This window comes from Thamnophis sirtalis, unplaced genomic scaffold (assembly GCF_051295495.1).
Source record: "Thamnophis sirtalis isolate CommonGarterSnake01/CBP01778 unplaced genomic scaffold, rThaSir2_p1.2 scaffold_4, whole genome shotgun sequence".
NCBI classification, from domain to species: Eukaryota; Metazoa; Chordata; class Lepidosauria; order Squamata; family Natricidae; genus Thamnophis; species Thamnophis sirtalis.
The window spans coordinates 81,951,304-81,971,392 of NW_028261384.1; the positions used below are offsets into that span (position 1 = coordinate 81,951,304).

The window sequence follows — 20,089 nt, forward strand, 5'->3', positions numbered from 1 at the left end:
GGGAGTAAGATTCAGCCCTGTGAGGTGGGCTGAGCTGAGAGACAGTGATTGGCCCAAGGACACCCATTTCATTTGTTATGGCAGTATTAGAATTCATGGTCTCCCAGTTTCAAGCCCAACATCTTAATCACTAGGCCAAACTCTTATAACCCATGTATTAATGAGAAGGTTTTCCATTTCATACTGTGGATCAGGAAAATTTACATGTCTGTACATAAATATGAGGAGTTACAAAGGAACAAATAGGATTATTGAGTACACTTATATAAATACTACAGTCCTGCAGCATAAGCTTCCTTTAAATCTTTTCTAGCCTCTCAGCACTTTGTTCAGGGGTAAAATATTCTACTCTTGATTTCTCCCTAATTTTATCTGGAGTTTCTGCTGTAATTGATTGGATATCTAAACTGGAACATAAAGTAATTCTTAAGTTGCCAGGGGAGGGTTTGTGGGAGTTGCTGAATATGATATTAGAACACTATCTAGATAACTGAATTTTAATAATATCTTTCATCCAGTTGGTGTAGTGATTAGATACTGAAGAGTTGGAACAGATTATCATTTAAACTGGTTCCTCAATATGCTGTTCCTTTCTTTTTAATAGTTTAAAGTTTAATAAAGAAGACAACTGGGTCATTGACAAGAGATTCATTCTAGAAGAAATGGCTTTTTAATTCAGGATTAAATTCATGAAAGCAAAACATATGTAATGTTTAAGAACTTTTAAAAAAAATTAATTTTAATTTAAAAATGGATTTAAATATCATTTTTTCATGGTATCTTTCTTTCAAAATTCAAATTTTAATAAAACACTTTCATGATATAAAACATTTCTAATAGTTTATATAACACTGATATCTAATATATGAACTACTACAATTCCTGTATTTCTGTTAACAGAAATTAAGATAAAAAATATTTTTCATAAAAGTTAACTCGTCTAGTAAAATAATTTCTATAGATTTTTTTAAAATGTTTACCTTTGATTTTTGGGGCAGGGATTAGAGTTGCAAGGATCCTTAGAAATACAGGACCCAAATTCAAACTGATTATCATGTAGCCCAACACAACGTGCTATACATGCACTTGGATAAGTACGTCCATTCTGCCCACATACTGGGACAAACTGATCAGCGCAGTTACATGGCAGGCCTGAAAAATGTAAACCTCGGTTAGGATGTTGTCTATATATACATCAGCTATAGAAATCATTCATTATTTTTCTCTGAAGGAGGATGAAGTGTTTGCCCTTTAATTATCGGAGAGAAGGATTATCATACACTGGGTAAAAATATCATAACAGAAGTAGACCCAGTTGAATGAATATACAAGTAGTCTTCACGATACAACTATAATGGAGCCTATCCATGATAGTTGCATGCATGACATTCATTAAGCAAAGCAACCTTTAAGATGCTCCATTTTTTAATAAGGCTCCATTTGTTTGTGCAGTTTACGGCGCCTCTTTTTTTTTAAAAAAAAAAACCTCTATAGTATCATGAGAATAGAACCTGTTGCTAAATAGCAGGAGTTTGACATGAGTCTGTAAAAAGACTGATCCTGTATTTGATCAGCTGCTTTTCTCAGAAGTTGAAAAAACAGAAAGGTAAGATGGCGATTTCCTGGAGCAGGCTTAAGTCCTGCAATTCCGTGGTTGTGTTGCCTTCTTATTCGCTGGAGACTTACAAATTCCATTTGCTCTGACCTCCCCTTCCTTGTTGGAGTTTAGAAATTTCATCTACCCTGATCTCCCCTTCCTCCTGGGTGGGAAGGAAGCGGGGCGCTTGCAAGATTTATACCCATTATAGCCACCTGATCTTCACTGGGTGGATGAGTGGTTACAGGGACTCAGTGGGGTGGGACAGGTGAATGGATTAGTGCTGTAGCATTGGTGGTAAGAATGAATGGTTGTGGAAGTACTGCAGTCACTATTTGAAGCTAAGCCACAAGTAACTTTTATAACATCAAATGGTCGCTAAGCAGCCTGTTGTAAGTCAAGGACTATTCTATGAATATAAAGGAGTGTGCGCAAATAATGAAAGCACATGGCTGAAACACAAAATTTCAAGTAGGATGGGATGAGCCCTGCCTCTACTTACCTTTCAAATAAAGGGAGTACATAGTTACAATACAATTTATCTATGGATGGAGTATTCTGGAAATGGAAATATTCAATTGATGAAGTCTAGAAATGCCAATCATACTCATCTGGGAGCAAGAGCTATTAGATTCTGTTAAATCTAGTAGCTGTTGCTCCAGAGTAAGAACAAATAGATTTATTATATTTGTAGCCTAAGTCTACAAAAGTCTACATTGAACCACTTAATTTTTGCTAACAGAAGGAAAAAACAAGTCATTCTGAATTTCATTTATCTCTTATGTTGTATTTAATCTGCAATATAACCCAAACCATTTGCTTCACTATTGGCAATCTGAATAAATACAAAGGCAAACAGAGTACAAAAAGCTGTCACATGAAATATCTAGGCAAAGTATCATCAGAGAAAACCAAAATTCAGCATTACATTGCTTCTGTTAAGTTTCAAAGTTTCTTAAAATTTAAAAACACTACCTGTAAATAGGTGGCGTTCATCATCTGAACTTAATTCATTGAGACACTGACGAGTGGAACATATCAAATTCCCAGAAAAACATGAACAAACATTGCAGTCTATATTAAAAGATGTTCCATGGCCTTTAAATAAAAGAAATATATTACTAAATACTGGAATTAAAATGTTAACTACTTAAATCTTTATATCCTTTTCTCTAGGAGTTCACAGTAGTGTAAATAGCATTCTCTTCTCCATTTTTCACGGTAACTCTACCATGCTCACAGGGTGTGACCAGCCTAACCCAAAGAACTTAAATGATTCAGGGTGGAATTACAATTGGGTCTCCAGATTAGCAGCTAAATTTTTTTAAAAAATTCTCATGCTTTGTTTAGATTGAACTGATTATCATTTTGATTGAAATTTCTACATATTTGCTAAGGTTTATTTTATTGATACTCTTATTTTAGATTAACTTTATTATCTTCCACCCATCTTAATGAAATCCATCAGTCTACACATCATTTACATACTGTAGAAATATAGGCAGTCATTGACTTACGTCCACAATTGAGCCCAGAATTTATGTTGCTTAAGTGAGAAATTTGTTAAGTGAGTTTTATTCCATTTTATGACTCTTCTGGCCACATTTGTTAAGTGAATCACTGCAGTTGTTAAATTAATAACACAGTTGTTAAGTGAATCTGGCTTCCCCAATGACTTTGCTTGTAAAGTTGGCAAAAGATGGTCCCATGATTCCAGAACACTGCAACTGGCATAAATATGAACCAGTTGTCCAGCATCCGATTGTAAATTAAGTGACCATGGGGACACTGCAACAATAATGTGTGAAATATGGTCAAAAGTCATTTTTTTCAGTGCCATTGTAACTTCAAATGGTCTCTAAAAGAACTATTGTAAGTCGAGGACTAGCTGTGTTATACAATTCTGCAAAAAATAAACAAATTGGTACAAAATAAGCTAAGCAAAACTGAATGATACACATAATAAATATTGGTTTATATGGAAAATTTGTGAAAAATAGACGGGAGATCATTGCTAGGAGGATTTCAATTTGAATTAGTTTTGTAATCTGCAGAACTTTAAAACCTTGTTATAAAAACACCCCCATGTACTAGTACTTACTTTTTCTTTGCCCTCCAACAATGCATGACTTTTGGAGATCAATACAATGCATTTCCATGCAGTTTTCTAACAAACCATTCTGCCCACATGTGCAAATTTTATAGCAACCAACATCTCCAACAGAAGATGGTACTTGGATAAGTGTACCTTGACGAACAATAAAATCAGAGGCCTCACCCAATTTGCAGCCTATGTTAATATGCAGAAAAGACAAATATTAGTGAATTATGAATTCTAGAAGGAATAAGTGTTATAACCTCTTAAAGATTAAGAAATAGTTTAAACTTTCATTGATTATAGTTTACTCAGAGACATGGGGCATTACACTTAAATAGAGGCTATTTATAGTGAGGTCAGCTGATCTTAAAAATGAAATTGGAGCTGAAAAACAGATACAAGGCAGAGATAATAAAATTACTGATAAATATGGGGCAGCATCAAATAACATTGGAGGAAATACTCTGCGTGTGTGTGTGAGTGTGTGTGTGTGTGTGTGTGTGTGTGTGTGTGTGTGTGAGAGAGAGAGAGAGAGAGAGAGAGAGAGAGAGAGAGAGAGAGAGAGAGAGAGAGAGAGAGACAGGAGGAGAGGGGAAAGGAGAGAAGAGAGAAGTAAACAGGTCAGTTCTTCCTTATATAATGATGAAAGCTGAAAGTTCTGATACTACTTACTGCAGGAAGTGAAAGGAACAAGCCCATTGTATGATTTCCCCATTATAGGAAAAGACCGCATACTCTATTTGGCATTTACTATCTAGATTATACCATTTATTTATTGTAGCAACAATTCAACCTTAGAACATAGAATCAGTATTCTTGGACATCTTCTAGTCCAACCCTCTGCTCAAGCATATATATCATTTCAGACAAATGGCTGTCCAGTCTCTTCTTAATAGCCTCCAGCAATGGAGCATCCACAACTTCTGAAGGCAAACTGTTCCATTGGTTGTTATCACTGTTAGAAAATTTCCGCTTTGTTCTAGGTAGCATCTCCCTTTAATGATCTTCTACCCATTACTTCATGTCCTAACCTCAGGTCCTTTGGAGCATAGGTCGACCCTCTCTTCTCTGTGGCAGCCCTTCAAGTACTGGAAGTCTACTATCACATCATCTCTAGTCCTTCTCTTCATTAGATTAGACATATCTAGTTCTCTCAAATATTTATTGTATGGTTTAGCTTCTAGACACTTATCATTTTTATTGTTCTTCTCTGTACTTTTTTTAAGGTCTCAACATTTTTTGAATCATGACCAGAACTGGATACCATATTCCAAATATAGTTTCACCAGTGCAATATAAAGTGATACTATCATTTCATATGATCTTGATGCAGCCTAGCAATGCATTAGCTTTTTTGGCAATTGCAGCACACTGTTTACTAATTCTTAAGTAGTGGTCTACTAGGACACCTAGATTCCTCTCATAATTGCTACTGTTGAGCCAGATATCACCTATTCTATAACTTTCCATTTGGTTTTTCTTGCCTATGTATAGGATCTTACTTTTCTCATCACCGAATTGCATTTTGTTGGGTAAGGCCAAGTCTGTCAAAATGCTCTCTCTTGAGTCTATCCTTTAAAGTGTTAGCAATTTCCCCCAACTTGCTGTTTTTGCAAATTTGATGAGTTTGCCTTGCATTTTCTCATCTAGATTATTTATGAAGATGTTGAAGAGTACTAGGCCTAAAACAAAATCTTGAGCTACCACAACGCAAGCTTTACCCCATGTTGATGTAATTCCACTGAGGACTTCTCACTGTATGATTGGTCAATCGGTTGCAAATCCATCTCTGGTGGTAGTATCTATTCCACATTGCTTTATCTTACTAAAAAGAAGAGTGTGAACTTCTTTGTCAAATGCCTTATTGAAGTCTAAGTAAATTATGTCAACAGCATTTTCCTTATCAACTAATTTAATCACTCTGTCAAAGAAGGCAATATGGTCAGCCTGGCATGATTTGTTTTTAACCAAACCCATGCTGGCTTTTAGTAATCACCTTGTTCATTTCTAGGTGCTTAAAAATCCTCTGTTTGATTATCTTTTCCAGGGTCTTCCCAGGTATTGTTGCGAGGTTGATTGGCCTGTGGTTTCCTGGATTAATTTGTTTTCCTTTTTTGAAGATTGGAAGCACATCAGCTCTATTCCAGTCCTTTTGTCAGCCCTGGAAGCCATCTTTTCCACTGGAGCTTCAGGCTGCCACATTTAACGCCTGGGAAAAGGGAGGGGTGATTACATGGAGTGGTGGAGGATTAGCCATAACAACATTCCTTTCTCTGGGAGTCAAAGGCATTCAACCTGCACCTGGATGGGACTAACTGGGGGTTGCTCCAGTTGGGACGGTGAATTGATTGGACCATGTGAGGGACTTGTGGTGCAGGGGATGGATCTTTGACTTTCTTTTGGATAGGGAAAACCCAGAACTTTCAGATTCAGGTTTTCCCAGATGTGCCAATATGACATCTCTAATAAAATGGAACCTTGAACCTTGGAGTCTTCTTTTGTTGGGGGCATTACTTGAAACTCTGATACCTTTAGTATTTGCTGGGTGCTCCAGAAATTTTGGAAAAAAAAATTCAGTGGTTCCAAGAGCACGTCTGCCAATTCCTTCAAAATCCTGGGATGTAATCCATCTGGTTCTGGCAATTTGAACTCACCTAGACTGAACAGAAATTCTCTAACAATCTTCTTTACTATTTTGACTTGCATCACTATTCTGTATCCTACATGTCACTTTTTTCTGGACTGTTTTTTTTCTTTTGATGAAGACAGATTAAAAGAAAGAAATAAGCAATTCTGCTTTTTCCTTGGTGCCTGCAACCTCCTTGCCATCTTCTCCATTACATCTATTAGTAGATAGATGGTTTCTTTGACTATGTATTTTTTTTTGGTAACATATTTAAACTTTTAAAAACATGTTTTTAGTTCACTATAACCCTTAGCACTCCTGCCTTTGTCCTTGCTGATTTGAATATTTTGCTTGCATTGTTTTACTTATATATCCCTCTTTCCATTTTTTATATTTGTCCTCTTTTTCTCTCAGTTTGTCAGGGATTTTTTATGCAATCGTGCTGACTTCATCTGTACTCTCCTGTTTTCTTTCTCTGTGATACTATGTTAGATTAGGCTGTTATAATCTCGTTTTTCTCAAGTATCTTGAGTTGTCCTGAAGTGCTTTTTCAAAAGACAACTGAACTTTGTTTTCTCTTGAAGACATTTCATTTTTTATCCAAGAAGCTTCTTCAATTCTTGAGTTGTTTCCCCTTTAGGATTTCCATTTATAGATTCTTTCCTAAACTTTTAGTTTGTTAAAGTCATGTTTTTTAAAGTCTAAGGTCATAGTTTGACTTTGTTCGATTATTGTGTGAATTATGTAAGACATGGTTATTCTCTCCCAAAGTTCCCACAACTTCCATGTAGCACCTTCCTCTATCTTTTGGATGACAAAGTTGTCAGCTAGATTAGTCAGGAAGTTGTGTGATATCCCACTTTAAGCACAGCTTGTCCCCCAGTTGATGCCAGGTTAATTAAAGTCCCCCATTACTACTGTGGTGTGTTTCTTGCACATCCTAGCTAACTGATTAGCAAAACGTTCATCTATTTCCTCTGCATGTTTGGGTGGCCTGCAATGTCATTTTCCCTCCTTTTATGAAATCAAGGTTTTCATCCTTGGTTTTCTGCATTTCAGTTTTCTGCAATTCTCTAGGGGTGTACTGATTTCCAACGTATAATGCAATACCATCTCCTCTTTTCTTAAGTCAGTTTCTTTTCAACAATTTATATCCTTTCAGTAATACATTGCAATCATTAATTTTATCCCACCACGTTTCAATAATAGCAACAATATTGTACTTTCCCTCATATACTAGAGCTCCAAGTTCACCGTTTGTTCCTCATACATTGAGCATTAGTATGTAGACATCCAAGTCCTTTATGGATGACCATGCATATACTTCTTTCATCTATTATTTTATATCTGACTTCTCAGCACTCCCTATTTCCTTGTTTGATTGGTTATCTTGGGGTTTATGCTTAGCATTAGGTTCTAAAGTTCCTAAAGATTGGTCACCCTTCCCTTCCAATTTTAGCGTAAAGTGAAATTATATTTTGAAATAGCAATCCCCTTGAAGGAATAATATTTTTAAGGACAAGAAAGGCAAGTGCTAAATTATTAAGAAGCCTATAGCATTTGTTTAGTCTTTAAAAAGGCTTACCCTGAATACAAAAATAGGGAAGACAAGGTTCAAGAGGCTGACATCCCTTTCTGTTTACTTCACACAATTGATTTGCAGCACAGGGATTTGGGTTACAGGGATGTGTAACATCTTCTACAATGTTGTCCAATGTACTTGGATCTGGAAAAAAAAACAAAAAGTAGGGAACATTAATACTGTGTAGAATCAGACTTGTGTATTAATTTCTAAGCTAATGTGTCATTTTTATTCAGTAAGTAAAAAATGTACACATTATTAAAAGAAAAAATAATAATTCAACATTTTTTTAAAGAACCAACATTTCAGCCTAAATGTCAGGTTCTGAAGTGCTTATCAAAGGGGGTTATATTTATTATTAATCATATTTTTATGACTGCTCATCCCATTCAGCATATATTAAAAACAAATCATGAAGAAGAAATATTTAAAATATTCCATATTTTTTTAAAAAGCAATATTATTAAAATATAATAAAATCTTCAGTATAACATGCAATATAGCCATCTCATTGATGCAGCATTTCCATGAGATCCTCAAGCCTGTTGATAAAGTCATGTTTTGAGCAATATTCAGAAGGTTACCAAGGATGGGGATAGCCTCATCTCAAGGGAATGATGTTTCACATAGCAGAAAAGACCTGTGTCCTATGCCCTGCCAGATGCAACTCCTTAATGGACAGGGCCTGCAGCATATCTTTTCTGACAGAGCTGACGTGATGGTCAAATGTAATTAGGAAGAGAAGGCTCCACAAAATCTATACCATGTACGGGCTCTGGGAAGTCGGGGGGGAAGGGAGGTGGGGTCTAAGGGGGGGAGGGGGGATATATAGTATGTGTCCGATTTCAAAGTAACGCGATTGCACTTGTATACTGTTGCTCTTTAATTCCAGTGTAAAAATAGGACAAGCTGAATATATTAATAGTAGAAATACACCGAAGGGAGGAGTAGAGGGATAGAAGAAAGAGGGGTAGAGAGGGTGGGAGAGAGGATTGGAGGGAGGGTGAGAAGGGAGGGAGTGCATCAGGAGAGAGGAGTGGTAGAGGGGGAGGGGAAGTAGGGTAGAGGGGAATGATGGAGGGAAGATGGAAAGTTGGAGGGGAGGGGCGAAAGAAAGGGTGTATGGAGGGTCGAAGAGGTACATTGGGTTTCTATTTTGGGGGGTATTATTGACAAGAGGAATGGCTGTGTTTATTGTTTAATGTTATATGGCCCCGGTTGTGCACAGTATATATGTGACTGTACGAAAATGAAAATGGAAAATAAAAACACATTTACATTAAAAAAAAAAGGAAGAGAAGGTCCCACAAATAAACTAGTCCCATGCCATGAAATGTTTTAAAGATCAATACTATTATCCTTGGACTTGGAATCAAGCTAGTAAGCAACGCACTTCTCAGAGCAGAGATTAAATTTATGCTATTCCATAAGCACACATAACTGCCTGTGCCACTGTATTTTGTACCAATTAAACCTTCGAATACACTTTAAGGACAAACCATGCGTACAGCAAGTAGAAATAGTCTATCTGTGTGGTGTATTTTAATACATGGTTTGATAACTTCTAAGTACTAATTGGACAGCTTTGTGTTTATGTTGAATAATTATCCATGAGCATCTTATTTCCTGAACATTTCCCAATTATGATGGTGGCATCAACTTTTAATATATTTGGCATCATCAGGAAAATGATATTCAGGTCTCTATTAAAAGCAGAACTGTAAAGCACTGATATATTTAAAAAGTCTGCTTTGTCCTTGGTGCCCATCATCTCCTTGCTATATTCTCCCATTAGATTTTTTTTCTTGAGTGTTTTCTTGTTTCTTACATGTTTAAACTTTTAAAAATTATTTTTAGCATTTGTTACAAGTCTTAGTTCACTTTAAATCTTAACATTCCTGCCTTTGTCACTGTTGATTTGAGCATTTTGCTGGCATTGTTTTCTACCCCTTTCCATTCTTTTAATACTTGTCCTCTTTTTCTCTCAGTTTTGTTAGAGATTTTTTATGCTATCTTGCTGGTTTTGTCTGGTGTCTCCTGTTTTCTTTCCTTGTGGTATTATGTTAGATTGGCTTTTATAATCCATTTTTTCAGTTTTTCCCAATTATCCTTAGTAGTTTTCTCCTTTAGGATTTCCATCCATAGACTCTTCCTAAGCTCTTAGCTTGTTAATGTTTTGCTTTTAATTTTATTTCAATTTTTCATAAACATTGTGAAAATTAATAGAATGAAACAAGAAGAAAAAAAGTTCAGAAGATACAAAGAAAAAAAAGAACAAGTAGAAAAGAAAGTATTAATTGTTAATAGCTCAGTTATCAAAACACTCTTTAAGGTAAGAAATACAATATGTTATAGCCAGCATAGCCATTTTAACTTTTTTGTGCTAGTTCTTTAGTTCCCACTAGTGCCCATTTGTAACTATCATCAAACCTCAAATCAGAGCTTTCAAATGAAGATTTAATTGAAATGAAATAAGAAATGGAAGGGATTGTAAGAAGGAGAAGTTTTTCAGTCAAAAAAATTCAGTGTGAAAACCTGGCTGATGGTCTGATGTTTTCTGAAGATTAATAGCAATAGCAATATCACAGACTAATATATCACTTCATAGTGCTTTTACAGCCCTCTCTAAGCAGTTTAGAGAGTCAGCATATTGCCCCCAACAATCTGGATCCTCATTTTACCCACTTTGGAAGGCTGGAAGGCTGAGACAACCTTGAGCAGTGAGATATGAACTGCTGAACTGCAGCTAGCAATCAACAGCCTGCAGTACTGCATTCTAATCACTAACACACAAAAATGACACTAAAAATTTTCTCATTATCTGTCAATTTGCCTTCTAGTCCTATCACAGCTGAATGGAGTTATTGCTACACGTTTAGTTTAAATGTTACATGAAGTTCTGGTGATGTGATAACAAAGAAGACAAGTTGAACATTCAGATTTCATTTATGGGTAGTAAGTGTGTGGTGTGTGTGTGTGTGTATTTAAGCCGAAAAAAACAGCCTGAGGATGGTGAGTGAGACCTCGCCGAAACGTTGTCAAGACAATCTCAATCTTACATGGGAAAAGACCCGAACACAACAAGACCAGCATGTATGTGTTTGTGTATGTCAGGGGTGGGGTCCTCCCGGTTCGCCCCGGTTCGTGTGAACCGGATCGTTGGTGAACCCGGAAGTAATTAACTTCCTGGAATGCTGGTACCGGTCCTGGTCCCTGTCGCTGCAAAACGCACTTTTGCCGGCACGTCGCGGCTCACTCGCTTGTTCCCCTGCCCATTCGCAGCTTACTCGCTCGCTCGCTCCCCCGCCCGTCCACACTAAGTCCAGCCTGCTGCTCACTGACTGGCTGGAGTCCAGCCAATTAGGCGAAGCAAAGCTTTTTTCGCGCTTGACCTCCCTTTGAAAATTTCCTTCAGCCCTCGCCTTCCAGGAGCTTGCTGCTTCTCCCTCAGGTAAGCAACAAAGCCCCGGCGGCGGGATTCGGGAGGCTTCAAGTGGGTGGAGGCGGCCCAGCTTTCGTGAGGGAAGGCCTTCCCTCGCAAAAGCTGCGGGCTGGCGCATGCCACGCAGCCGAAGCCAGGTGGGGGCAGTAGTGGCGGTAGCGGCCGAAGGCAGGTGGGGGGGCAGCCTAGCTTTTGTGAGGTAGGCCCCCAGGCCTTCCCTTGCAAAAGCCGCGGGCTCTTGTGCATTACACGGCCGAAGGCAGGTGGGGGGCGGCAACCTAGCTTTCACAAGGGAAGGCCTCCAGGCCTTTCCTCGCAAAAGCCGCGGGCTCGCGTGCGCTACACGGTCGATGGTGGGTGGGTGGGAGTGGCGGCCTACCTTTTGCAAGGGAAGGCCTCCAGGCCATCCCTTGCGAAAGCCGCGGCCTGGTGGCGAAGGTGGGCTACCTTTCACAAGGGAAGCCCCCCGCCCCCTCTCCAGGCTCGCCTGGCTTGCTAAGCCTGCCAGGTGACCTGCTTAGTGACCCTAGCCTTGTCTGAGGGTCCAGTGTCTTACCTGTTCCTGCTGCCTGCCATCGCAACGAGGATCCATCTATCGCATTGGAGTGCTGCTGATTCTGCCTGCTGCTGGTAAGTTTTTATTATTATTATTTTAATGTATTTTAAAATAATATTTTATTTAATGCATAGATTTTTTTAAAATAGTTTTACATAAAAGTATTGAGTGTAGAATATTTTAAAATGGTTTACTTTAATTTTACTTTAATAGTCTAAGACAATTTAAAAAAAGATTCTATCCAAAATAAATTAAAATAAACCATTTTAAAATATTCTATACTCAATACTTTGAAATGTATTGTGCATAGAATTTTTTATAATAGTTTTATTGTAATTTATTGTGTATGGAATATTATTAATGGTTTCATTTTAAGTTATTGTGTGTGGAATAGTTTGAAATGGTTACAATGTAAATTATTGCTGGTGGATTGAACTAATGGTTACAGTATGGCTGGTACAATAACTTAAAATTGTTACAGTGTAAATTATTGTGGTGGATTGAACTAATGGTTACATACTATGGCTGGTACAATAACTTAAGATTGTTACAGTGTAAAATATTGCTGGTGTAATACTTAACAATGGTTTTTAAAGATTTCTTTTATTTATAGAATATCTTTTTTTTAATTATTTTTGGGGAATTTTATTTTTTTAATTGTTTATAAAATATATTTACTACAAGAAATGTTATTCCTTTTTGCAAATGTTTACTTTGTGATGCAATATGTTGCTTTTAAGTGTGCAGACCAGGTTTATGTGTCTCAAAGTGGCTGCTTTTCTATGGGCAGGCCAGGTTTCTTGCAAGGCAGTTTTGCCAGGTTTAGTGGGTTTCACCCTCGTGGTTTAGGTAATTCTGAGGTGGTTGATGGTTCTGTGAGCGCCTGTCCTTTATTTTCCACATTGCCTTGATGGTTTTTATTCCAGTGACTTTGTCTTTCCTGTCCTTAGGCTTAGGGAAAAAAAACTGGTTTCATTGGCAGTCTTTGGGGGGGGGGAATTCTTATTTTTTGGTGTTTTCCTGACACTGTCATAGTTTGTGTGGGTGGGTGGGTGTGTAATGTCCTGCAGTTATCTACGCATTAATAATGATCTAGTAATATTAATAATATCTAGTAATTAGTAATATCTAGTAATAACATTGTCTTGGCCACTCCCACCAGGTGACATGGGTGACAGCCTGGCAGGTCACTCCCATCTGGTCACATGGGCAACAAGCCACTCCCATCCAGTCACATGGGTGGCAAGCCACTCCCACAAAGGAGGCCACCCCCACATAATAGGTTTGAACAATTTTTGAAACCCACCTCTGCCTTGCTCATAGGGTATATTGCCTGCAATTGTTTCCTCCTCCCCTTCAATCTTCTCAACTAGGCCAAAGCTGTAGAGCCTCTTTCCGAGGAAACATGAAGGAGGCCCTGAAGTTGGAAATCTTGGCAGAACCTCTTGCCTTCTCTCATAGGATACTGGCTCCAACCCTTCTGTTGCTTATTTGCTCCCATATTTGGAAATCGGATGACTGCTTGGAAATCCCTGGTGAATTCCTGTTTAGATTCTAGAGCAGCTGTTCCATTCAAGGGAAGTAAATCAAGTCCCATGCGAAGGGGAAAAGCCAGGACAGAGAAGCTACATGTATTGCCTGAGACAGTCCACCATGTGGGACATTGTATGCTGTGGAAAGTTAGCATCCTCCCCTCCCCTAGAAGAATGAAGTGTTTTAGGGAATATTTTAAAAAAAGCAGAATATTATATTTCCCTAAAGGAGAGATTATTTCTTAATAACCCTCAGCAGAAGTCAGCACATAAGAAATAAAGCTGAAAACTAGATAGCTCTATTCATAAGCAAATACCCTTACCCAACAGCCAAGCCAGGACTAAGCCATTAAGCCACAATACGAATTACCCAACACCCTTCATACATTGCATCACCCTCAGAAACTTCAATCACATGTAGCTCAGACAAACACCTAGGGCAGGGGTGTCAAACTCAATTTAATTTCATTGAGGACCACATCAAGGTTGTGTTTGACCTCAGGAGGTGGGCATGGCCAGCTTGACATCACTTCTGTTGGGGCACCTGTGGCGGCTCGAGTGCTCTGCCAGCAAAAATGAGCTCCTGAGCTCCATTTTCAGTTGCCACAGCCTTCTGCAACTCTCAATCACCCTCCTGAGTTCTGTTTTTCACTGTCAGAAGGTTGCAGGAGGCCATGGCTGTCAAAAATGGAGCTCGGAAACTCATTTTCACTGGCAGAAGTACCGCCAGCCGGTCCTTTGCTATTTCCAGGGTGGCCCCTCAGACCAGATCTAAAAACCCTATGGGCTGGATCCAGCTGCTGGGCCTTGAGTTAGACACCCCTGACCTAGGGTTTGTACTTTGCCTATAGAACCAACTATGACACCTACATAACCCCTACATGACCCCATAGGAATCTGACGACAGTTAACAGAATGCATGCTCTTAAACAGGAATAGGAAGGTCAAGTGTAAAGCCCAAGAGAATGTATGAACCCCCCCCCCAAACTCAACTCTATGTGGTCAGCTGCCCAGAACTACCCATTTTCATCTACCTGGGAGTTTTTATAACCCCTCCTCTGAGCACAGCTCTGCTGTGTACAGTTTTATCAATTGGTAAAGTGCTGTGGGGGGATTCAATAAATTTCAGCATCCCAGCGAGCATTGTAATATTCATTAGCTCCCTGTACAAGTAAAGTAAAACAAGAAAATTAATCTGACATCCCAGAAAGGAAAGCTGTAGCTCAGACTCTCTGGGTTCGGCCAGTTCACCTTATTATATGTCCAGCATTATTTTATTTTGAAAGAACGCAACAACGCTGCCTTCTCACCTGTTGGCAACTTCATTCATTTGGATAAAGATGTCAAAACCTTTTAAGACCAGGCTGTCTATTGTGCATTTGCCTGCTAGGTCACAGTTCTAACCATGTTTAGCCTGGCTCAGTTATTGCTGTGACAACCACTAATAAAGGCAACTGTGGCTGGAAGGACTCCCTCTTGTTGAGAGGTGAGAGGTGAGATCAAAAATTTTTAGCAACTGGTTCTCTGCCCAGTTGCTGGGTGGCCAAGGGGGTGATGGCCGACTCAGCCTCCAACACCACAGCAGGAGGGGTCATTTTTACCTAGGCTCCAAAGGCTTTCCTTGAGCCTCCAGGAGGGCAAAAATGGCTTCCCTGGTCTTTTGAGGCCCTCTCCGGAGGCCGGAAACAGGCTCATTTCTGGACTTCTGGAACTTCTGAGAGGCCCATTTTTTTGCTCTCCCAGAGCCTCCATGTAGGCCCTACATTTACCTGGCATGATGAATGGGCCATATGGAGACTCCTGGGAGGGGAATGGCTGTGTGGGTGGGGCCAGCCAGTCCTTCCAACTACCGGTTCAGTGAACCCGATGTAAAATTAGCATCTGGTTCACCCGGACCGATCCGAATCGGCTGAATCCCACCCCTGCTCTTGCTCTTCGGAACACAGCTGACCATTTCATTTCTAGCAGGAGATGCATCTCTTGCTTTTCACGCTGTGGGAAGCCCCACCCCCAGAAGAATGAAATATTTTGGGAAATATTCAAAGTAGCAGAATATTGTATTTCCCTAAAAGAGAAATGGAGAAACATGTTTTAGAGTCAGAAAACAGCCTCCAGTCTTTCTTAATAGCCTACAGCAGATGCCAGCCCTTAAAGAGATAAAGAGCGTATTGAAAGAGGAAGTTAACTATCTAAATGGCTCCATTCATAAGCAAAGCAAATACTGCCAGCAGAATCCCATTCAAGACAGGATATTTTGAAACTTTTTGCAGCAAAGTTTGACAGCTACCAAAAGCAGAATGGTAGGATTAGAACAAGCAGCCCCTCACCCAAGATCCAACATAGGATGAAAGCTACAATAGGAATTGCCCAACATCCTTTCAGAAAAATAGCCCCCTTCATTGCACATCCCCCTAGAACAGTGCAAAGATAGAAACAGACCATAAAATGGGTGTGTGGGGTCTCTAACAATGCTTTGAGCTCTATGCACATAGCTCTTATAAGCAATATCCTGAATAACAGGAAGCCAGCTTCCTATAATCTTCTCTGCTATCCTCACTACTCACTGTGTGGACTTTCTATCTGAGGCATTCCTGCTACCAAACCAAACAATGATGCAGTTTGTTAAAAAGTTCTCAATCGTACCTCTGTAGAAAGTGGCCAGGACAGAAGGAGAAAGATGTGGTCTCCTCATCCGACACAGGAAATACAGTTTGCTAGTTTGCACGCTCCACTAAGGATGACTTGTGGAGAGAACCGTTCAGAGTATTAGTGATCTGCACCCCCATATACTTAATACTGTTCAACACCTCTACATCTGCATCCTTGATACTAGCATTATTATGTTGGCTCTTTCTAAAATCTACAATGATCTCCTTTGTTTTATTGACTATCTGTATATAGTGAGTGTCACAGTCAAGCTCTGTTTTCTTTGCAGAAAGAAAACAGAGTGAGCGTTTCCCCATTTGATACCTTCTCTTTGCATGGTTGAATAATTTAGTTTTTCTTCCTGTTCTTGATGTTATTCCTATCATCTCACAGGGTTCACAGTTTTGCATTTCACCCACCACTTCATCGGGTCTGAGCATCAGCATGGCATATTGTTATGGCCTGCCAGCGGCCAGCGAAGCTGGTGTCAAACTCAAACAGTGAGGAGGTTGAGGAGGAACATGGGCCAGTCCTGGAGCTCTGAGGAGTGCTCTGCGTCAGAGGCAAAGATGGAACCAGGGCATCTAACAGTTATCAGCTGCCTTCAGAGTTGGATATCAGTGGGGCAGAAGAACAGCTGGAGCCTGTTCCTGTTGTGCACATGTGCAGAGCTGCCAACAGAAGAGAACAGCTAAGGTACAAGGGCTGACTCAGGAGTAAAGGCACAGGTGAATGGCCCCTCCCTTAGGGAATAATAGAGGAGCTAAAGGGGAGGGGAGTTTGCAGGAGACAATGAGTTCAATTCATTAGGGTGAAGATCTGTTCCTGACTTCTTGCCAAGTAATTTCTGCTACAGCATGGCGTTTGGAAGGTGTCGGCCTGGCAGCTCTCCAAGCCTGATAAACGTCTGTAGATGTGAAATCTCTTGAAAGACTGTTTGCCGGAACTTTGCTGGAGAGGAATTCCCTTTACAAATACAAATACAATAAACTTTAACCTAAATAAAAGAGGTTTTATCGGGACGAGGAGTTTACTTCATGATCTTGGGCAGCTTAGATCAGAACACATATGCCTACAGCTCACATGTCTTCATTATTTTTTTGGTCATTCTTGGGGCTTCCAGCCATTAAGGTGCCCACCACCTCACAATGAGTTCCACATCATCTCTGACCACATGTCCATGAAACTGCGGCCTCATGTCTCTCATTTTGTCCAGAATTGGGTGATTCTGGAGGTCTGTGTCCATAGGATGATCCAGCCGCGTGACCCTCAATGACTATTTGACCATTCGTGTCTCTTTTTCATCGTTGACCAATCTCCTGCTGCACAGAGATGTTCTGGACAAATAACTGGGTGGTAGATCTTCGATTGAAGACGCAGTGGGATCTTCTGGTCAGAGAGGATGCCAGAGGAGGTTGAGTATTTAGCTGAGCAGTTTTAAATAATCCAGGCAGAATGGGAAGAGTGCCACTTCCTTCTTTATTTGTTTATACCCTAGATTTTTAATAGCTCTCCCAAAAAGATATTATAAAGATCAAAGTCTGACCAAGGATTATCTTGCAGAGGAAGACACATATGTTTCCTTCTAGTAATGCCAAGGATATCACAATTGGGGGGGGGGGGCAGGACAAGTTACTTCATATCTCTCAGCTGTTTCTGGTATCTGGTAAGCTTCAGGACCACCCAAGGTCCTTTTCACACCTCTCCGTGGCTGCTGTAGCTTCCAAGAAGAGTTTCCTAAGCCACAATATTGGGCCTGATATTTCCACTCCTGGAAATGAGAGACTGGTTGATATTGTGAATCAGCAACCGTGGTGGGTTTCTGCCAGTTCGCACCGGATCGGGAGAACCGGATGGTGAAATTTATCAATCCGGTGAGAGGAGGTTTGACTGGTGGACCCAGAAGTATCTTCCAGAACGCCTGCCCCGGCCCTGTCGCTCCTCGCTCACCCCCGCCCATCCGGAAGCCGCTCCATCGCTTGCTCCCCCCGCCAGTCCGCATTATCCTAGCCCAATTCGGTGTCAAGTCCCATACCTGGGAGTGGAAGTGGTGAACAGAGAAGCATGGAGAGGTCCAGCGGCACAATCCACCAGACAGCAGCGGCAAGCTCAGGAGTTTTCTCCTGGATTCCTCTCTGTCATGCCTCCTCCGATCTCTGAAAGTTCTTCCTCCAGAGTGTGATAGCTTTCTACTGGATTCCTCTGTGTCTTGTCTCCTCCGTTCTCCCAAAGTTCTTTCCCCAACGTGTGATAGCTTTGTCCTGGATTCCCCTCTGTCTTGCCTTCTCCGATCTCCCAAAGTTCTTTCCCCAATGTGTGGTAGCTTTCTACTGGATTCCCCTCTGTCGTACCTCCTCCATTCTCCCAAAGTTCTTTCACCAGCATGTGATAGCTTTCTACTGGATTCCTCTCTGTCCTGTCTTCTCTGCTCTCCCTAATTTCGGCCCTTAATCCTCCAGTTGTCTATTTTTGGGAGGTTTTCCCCTCTCTTCCCCCCCCCGCCCCTTCATAGGAGTCCCAAAATTTTTTGCCACGTGGCTTTGGGGGAGGGGGTCATGTGACTGAGTGTGCATGAGTGATGTCAAGTTGGCCATACCTGCCCAGTCACATGACTGCCAAGCCATGCCCACAAAATAAGCCACACCCACATAATAGGTTGTATGTGTGTATGTATATATATATATGTATGTATGTATGTATGTATGTATGTATGTATGTATGTATGTATGTATATGTTTTTTTTAATTTGTGCTGATAAATAAATAAAGGGAGACTAGTATAGATCTATTTCAAGCTATTTAGCTCTCATCAGCTAGCTATACCCTTACTTGGATTTGAACCTGGGCTATATAACATACTAGGCAGACATCTTAGCCATTAGGCCACAGGCTCTTATCCGTTATCAGCGTATGTATATATGTATATATGTATGTATATGTATATGTGTATATGTATATATATATATATATATGTTTTTGTAGATTTTCATGTGTGTAGGTATGCTGGTCTTGTTGTATTCAGGTCTTTTCCCGTGTAAAATTGTTACACGGAAAAAGACCCGAATACAACAAGACATACATGCATACATGTATGTATGCATGTATGTAGATAGATTTTATATATATATATATATATATATATATATATATATAGATAGATAGATAGATAGATAGATAGATAGATAGATAGATAGATAGATAGATAGATAGATAGATAGATAGATAGATAGATAGAAACCCATCACTTATACAACAAAAACAAAAACACTGAAGTACTAAAATAGAATTATGGTTAATAGGATTTCCTTTATACAAACAATTAACATTATTTGGTGTACTGCTCACTGAAAATAGTAAAAAGTTATATGATAGATTGTTAGAATTGCCAGAGAAAGGTGGGAATGAGTTAGTAACTGTTCAAATCAAACTTCCCCATCCTGTTGCCCCTACAGAAGTCTTCATTCCTAGATTTTTTAATCAATATGAATTTTAACACTGAACTTTTATTCCCAACATAGTTGAGGGGCATGTGGTTAGAAGAAGCTGGTTTACTATAAGTCAAGATAGTCCCTGACTTACAACTATCCATTTAGTGACCATTCAAAGTTACAACAGCACTGAAGAAAGTGATATACAGCCAGTCCTTGTGCTTACAACCAAAACAGCATTTTCATGGTCGCATGATCAACATTTGGCTGCTTAGCAACTGACATGTATTTACAACAGTTGCAGAATCCCTGGGCCATGTGATTGCCATTTGCATCCTTTTGGCAAGTAAAGTCAATGGGGAAATCCAGATTTGTTTAATGACCACATTATTTACAATCACTGCAATGATTTGTCAATTTATCAAAAAGGTTGTAAAATTGGTCATGACACACTTTACTTTACCTCTACTTTACAACAGAAATTCTATTCTCAATTATGATCATAAGTTCAAGAATATCTATATATACTCTTATAGAGTCTCCGGCTTGGGCAAAGATTTGATCAAAAGATCTCCAAGATCCC

General features: G+C 39.7%; 1 protein-coding gene across 1 annotated transcript in view; it reads right to left on the reverse strand.

Annotated features, from left to right (window-relative positions):
- The window catches only part of RECK (reversion inducing cysteine rich protein with kazal motifs), a 115,688-nt gene that overhangs the window by 16,106 nt on the left and 79,493 nt on the right, over window positions 1-20,089 (reverse strand). Inside the window, exons 13-16 of the mRNA XM_014052832.2 lie at window positions 7,907-8,047; window positions 3,699-3,887; window positions 2,573-2,695; window positions 981-1,152 (exon numbers count right to left, since the gene is read on the reverse strand). Coding sequence (XP_013908307.2) covers window positions 981-1,152; window positions 2,573-2,695; window positions 3,699-3,887; window positions 7,907-8,047 — 625 coding nt within the window. The remainder of the gene's footprint in view (window positions 1-980; window positions 1,153-2,572; window positions 2,696-3,698; window positions 3,888-7,906; window positions 8,048-20,089) is intronic.